This window comes from Octopus bimaculoides, chromosome 20 (assembly GCF_001194135.2).
Source record: "Octopus bimaculoides isolate UCB-OBI-ISO-001 chromosome 20, ASM119413v2, whole genome shotgun sequence".
Taxonomy (NCBI): Eukaryota; Metazoa; Mollusca; class Cephalopoda; order Octopoda; family Octopodidae; genus Octopus; species Octopus bimaculoides.
In genome coordinates, this window is record NC_069000.1 from 36,511,791 (window position 1) to 36,517,543 (window position 5,753).

The following is a 5,753-nucleotide window of genomic DNA, read 5'->3' on the forward strand; positions in this document are numbered from 1 at the left end:
GGATGGATTTGGATGAAACTTTTAGGGATGTTTGGCCTCGTGACTGGCATGAACTGATTAGATTTTGGGATTGATCCAGTACCAAACAAGGATACTGGATTATTTTTCGTTTTTTTTACTCAATTTTTGAGAGCGGTTGGGTTCATTTTTAATATTCTCGTTTGTGAGAGGAGTCGAGTTTATTTCAGATATTCTCATTTTAAAAATCATCTCCGACTAATCGTTGGGAGGACGGTGTTGTTGCCTTGGCAGAGGTTTGCGCACTCAGAGTGCTCATTATTATTATTATTATTATTATTTAGATTTAAAAAACTTACCAGCTGCTTCACATATTTCAGTACCAGTCGACTTATTTACAACAGATAACTTCTTTTTGCTGGAAACATTTCTGTAACAACAGAGATAACAGTTATTAATTAATTAGCAAAACAGGCAGTCAACTTTTACAATTTTTAATTGTGTTAACATGAATTGTGAGATATCTTGTGCAGGTCTTTGCATTCGTGTGTATTGCTTCAACTTAAGTGAGTATAAATATAGAAGCATAGGTATCAGTGGTTGGTATATGTCTACACACACACACACACACACACACACACAGAAATAAGAACCCACAGTGTGGTAGACACCATAGCCACTCATAAGTAACAGTAGTTGCCTGGATGCCAATTCTGTGGACATGGTTCTGCTTTTTTGTAAAACTAAATGACTTAGACATATTGAAATTTTTCTTCATGTAGCTGTTCATGCATATTTGTCTGCATGCACACATGCATCATCATCACTGAACATCTACTTTCCATGCTGACATGGGTTAGACCAGAGGTTTTCAAACTTTTTGAGCCACCGCCTCTCTCATGCTCACATAATTACCCACAGCGCTTCCACCCCTATTTTTATGTATAAATATTTTATATTTCACTAATTTATATATACTATGAATCATTTGATATTTAATATGATATTATATAATTTGTATACAATACTATAATATTATATAATTTGTATACAATACTATAATATTATAATAAATTGATAGCTTCCCCCAATTCAATGCCTTCATCCCAACGCCTCCTTTTTATCTACCACCCCCTTAGGCATCAGTGCCCACCTGGACTGTCTCAATGCCCACCAAGGCTTGGTAGCAACCACTTTGAGAACCTATGGGTTAGACAGTTTGACTGCAAGTGGTAAGCTGAAGAGCTGCACCGGGTTCCAATCTGATTTGATATGGTTTCAACGGCTGGATGCCTTTCCTAATGCTAACCACTCCAAGAGTGTGATGGGTGCTTTTTACATGCCACCAGCACAAGTACCATTTACATGACACTGGCAGCGGCCACAACTATGATTTCAAGAGTGCCATTTACATGGCACAAGCAATGACCATGACTATAATTTCAATTGGTTTGACGAGATTTCTCAAGCAAATAACTATGCCAGTTCAAATTCGACCTTGGCAGAATTTGAACTGAGAATGTAGCAACAGGCAAAATACAACACTAACGATTCTGCCAGCTCGCCGCCCTAATGATGATGGTAATAATGATGAATATATACATTCTCATTTATCTTTTACTTATTTCACTCATAAGACTGTGGCCATGATGGGGTATGGCCTTGAAGAACTTTTAGTCGAATGAATCAACTCTAGTACTTATATTTTTAAGCCTGATACTTTTATTCTATCAGTCTCTTTCACCAAACTGCTAGCTTATGGAGATGTAAACAAACCAACACTCGTTGAGTGGTGGTGGGGGGACAAACAGACAGCAAGACGGGTTTCTTTTTGTTTCTATCTACCAAATCCATTCACAAGGCTTTAGTTTGGCCTGGGGCTAGAGTAGAAGACATTTGCCCAAGGTGCTACACAGTGGGACTGAACTCAGGACCATGTGGTTGGGAAGCAAACTTTTTACCACACAGCCACGCCTACACCTTTACAGTCACACCCTCGTTTAACTTTATGCGCAAAAGTACTAAAATACATTTTTTTACTCTAAATTGAGTTACAAGTAAAAAAAAGTTGGGGAACTACTGATGTAAGCAAAGAAGGAACATATACTTACTTGTGAGATGATAATTCCTTCTTCAGGTCTTCATTATTCTTCAATGAATTTATAAGCTTCTGCTGCAGAGTCTCGATTTTGCGCTTAAGTTTAGCCTTGTCAGCCTCCAGTGTGACAATAGCTAGCTGATCAACGAAACCACGTGATGGGATCGCATTTGATTCATATATACTGGTTGGTTTTGTAGGGACTTCCCTTTTGATGCTTACTGTAGATATTAAAAAGCAAAAAAATAAAGTTTAGAGAGAAAGGAATGATACAGAAAGTGGGAGAGAGTAACAGAAAGAGATGAAGAATAAAAGAGGGATAACAAGATAGAAATGAAGAGAAATAATGAGAAAAATTCACTCTCACATCTCCCATGTCTCATAATTCACAAACCCCAGCCCGTTGTATCTCACTTCCTTAAAATAATACAGCTTTCACATATTTTTTTATCAAATCACCAACAATTTAAACTGACCCTCTAACTGTACAATTGCCCACTTCATTTTCAATAAATTCGCAACATAAAAACCTCTAAAATCACTAAAAATATAAAGTAATATATATATATATATATTAACAGTTATTGCCAAGCATCCATTATAACCTTCGAACTGGGGAGGTTGGCCTCTTCCCCTTGCTGGTCTGGCATCTACAGACTAGTTTCAGGGTATTTGCCCTTTATCAATGTAGAGCAGCTGAACCGAGCAGGTGACTGTCTGTTCGCAGGATTATTTACCTAAATTCAGTGGAATAGATCCACTGGTTTTCAAAAATAGAAATATTAATATTTCTAAGCCTCTCTAAAGGAGACTACGGCAGCGGTACTGGATATTAATAGTTATCGCCAAGCTAACATGGCAGTTCAGAAAAATAGGACGAATGCTACCGTTGATTAGCTCCAAGGGGCGATCTCCTCTAGCTAGCTATGTGACATACGAACCTGCGTCCATTATAACCTTCGAACAGGGGAGGTGGCCGCTTATACACGATGGGCTTCTTTCAGCTTCCGTCTACCAAATTCACTCTCAAGACTTTGGTTAGCTCAGCATTTTAGTAGAAGACACTTGCCCAAAGTGCCATGCAGTGGGACTGAACCTGGAGCCATGTGGTTGGAAGCCAAACATCATACAAACACTGCACAATTTTCCCTTCACAGTGAATGAGAAACCTTTTGTTGCACGCAAGCATAATAGCCTCCTGAATTTTTAATATCCTGTTCTTACTTTGGTGATTATACTTTCAAAACATTCCCATCTACCATTAATTAGGTCACCTAGATAACAGATGCTATCAATTATTTCTTGAGAACCTTCCAGACATTTGAGGTTACCCATGAACTGTGTGCTGTTAATACTTAGTGTGTCTCTAAACCTGCAACACAGAATTTACCTTGCTTTTTAGCCAGCTTATGATCTCACTACATTCCTTTGTGTCTCTATTGCTTAGACTGAGCATACCAAATGGAGTTTCCGCCAATTCCTTTTCTGCATCATGATCAGTTTCAGCATTTCTAAGAACCCGTTCGGTCACCTAGAGAGTTTCCATCTGAGGCACAAGTCCAGACAAGGTTTTTGTGGAAGACCAGCAATTGTACATGCATACCAGTCTCCACCTCTCCATGCCACCAGTGTTATCCAAGGGAAAGGCAAAGGTCAATACAGCTTGTCACCTGGGACAACTCATTTCTACACCTGAGTGAACTGGAGCAACATGAAATGAAATGTCTTGCTCAAGAACACAATACACAGCCGAGTCCGGGAATTGAACTCATGACCTCATAATTGTAAGCCTAGTGCTCTTACCACTGAGCCATGCTCCTTCATTGTAACAGGTGCAGGTGTGGTTGTGTGGTAAGAAGCTTGCTTTCCACATGGTTCCAGGTTCAGTCCCACTGCGTATCAACTTGAGCAAGTGTCTTCAGGCTGACCAAAACCTTGTGAGTGGATTTCATAGACAGAAACTGAAAGAAGCCTGCCGTGTATATATATAAAGGAATCTTGACCTAACATAGATGCAGCACCTCTGAAGCTACTTGGAAAGAGACTGGAATGGCCAAATAAGAACTTACTTGTATTTTCATCTGAATTCACTTGAACCAATCGCAACTCTTCTTGCAAGTGTTTGATTTTGTTCTCTAAGATAGTAATGGTTTCTTTGTAAGAATCTTCACTAAAAGAAAAGAAGAAAAAAAAAACAACAAAAAAAAAGTATGTTTACGTCTCCTTTCTTCCTACATATACACCTCCTATAATAAATATGTGTATATACAGACATACATATAAGTATATAATATTAATTGTTTTTAGGAACACCATACGAGGTAGTATCAAAAAGTTCCTGGGCTACTTATGTTTCATAAAAAATAACTTATTTACCTAAGTTTTAACATCATTTCCATTGAAATAGTCACCTTGCACAGCAACACACCTATCTCAGCATTCTTCACACTTTTGGAATCCAACCTGGAAGTTGTTTTCCATAATCTCATCAAGGATCTTCTGCGACTCACTCTGGATTTCAACAACAGTGTTAAAACAGCGACCTTTGACCAGCATTTTCATCTTGGGGAAGAGATGGAAGTCTGCAGGTGCTGAATCTGGTGAATAGGGCAGGTGTGGAAGCGATACCATGTTGTTTTCGGTGAGACTGAGCTCCAGTCTTGTTATGCCTTCTTTGGTCATGCAGATGCAGGACTCTTTGATTGTGACGACTGCTTCACACCATAAACTTGCCAAACCATACTCAAAGTCTCTGTAGCAGACTTCCCAAGTTTAATGCGAAATTTCATGTTGGCTCTTTGTTCCAACTTCCTGTCCATGACAAAATCACAGACTACAGCATACAAGTGAGCACAAAAACACAAATTTCACAACTTGCAAAGTAAACATAGTAATGTCACTCAGCAAACTGCCTCACGAAGGTCACTGCTAGCTCCCACTGTGCACACAACTGTGTGCTGCCATCTGTTGGCGTGCTACAGAACTAGTCTGGGTACTTTTTGATACCACCTCGTATTTTGTTATGCAAACATTATATGCTACCAATACATCAAAGGTGTATAAGTCAATGTTGTGTCCAACCTGTGTTAGTAGTGCTATTGAATAACTTTTTAATGTCATCTCTGTACAATCACTTAAAGTGGAAGGAAGTTGTGGAAGAGGGAGACCCAGGAAGACATAGGATGAAGTATTGAAGGCCAATCTCAAAACGCTGCACCTCACAAAAGAATGTTGACACAAGACCTCCTCCTCCAATGTACCCCCACTCTCAGAATTCCTTGTCTTGCAAATTACTTGGCGACCCTGCTGGTGCTGGTGTCATGTAGAAAGCATCCAGTCCACATTGTAAAGTGGTTGGCATTTGGTAAAAGCACCCAACTGTAAAAATCATGCCAAAACTGACCTCACCTGTGCTGGTGCCACATAAAAAACACTCACTCCACTCTGCAGAGTGATTGGTGTTAGGAAGGGCAAAACAGATACAGTAGCCTGGGGTAGTCTTCTACCTGGTCAGCTCCTGTCAACCGTCCTACCCAAGTATGCATGGAAAACAGGCGTTAAATAATGATGATGATGATGAAGAAGGAATTTCCACAGACAGAAATTTTATTTGAGATTAAAAAACAAATGACAAACATACTACAACAGACAGAATAAACCAAAAAGCACTTACAGTTTGCTGAAGTGTAATTTACTA

The 5,753-nt window shown here is 39.2% G+C and overlaps 1 protein-coding gene across 1 annotated transcript in view; it reads right to left on the minus strand.

Moving 5' to 3' along the window:
* The window catches only part of LOC106873870 (centromere-associated protein E), a 53,424-nt gene that overhangs the window by 2,531 nt on the left and 45,140 nt on the right, over window positions 1–5,753 (minus strand). The window contains 4 exon segments of the mRNA XM_052974967.1: window positions 318–388; window positions 2,070–2,277; window positions 4,126–4,226; window positions 5,730–5,750. Of these exon segments, the coding sequence (XP_052830927.1) occupies window positions 318–388; window positions 2,070–2,277; window positions 4,126–4,226; window positions 5,730–5,750 (401 nt within the window).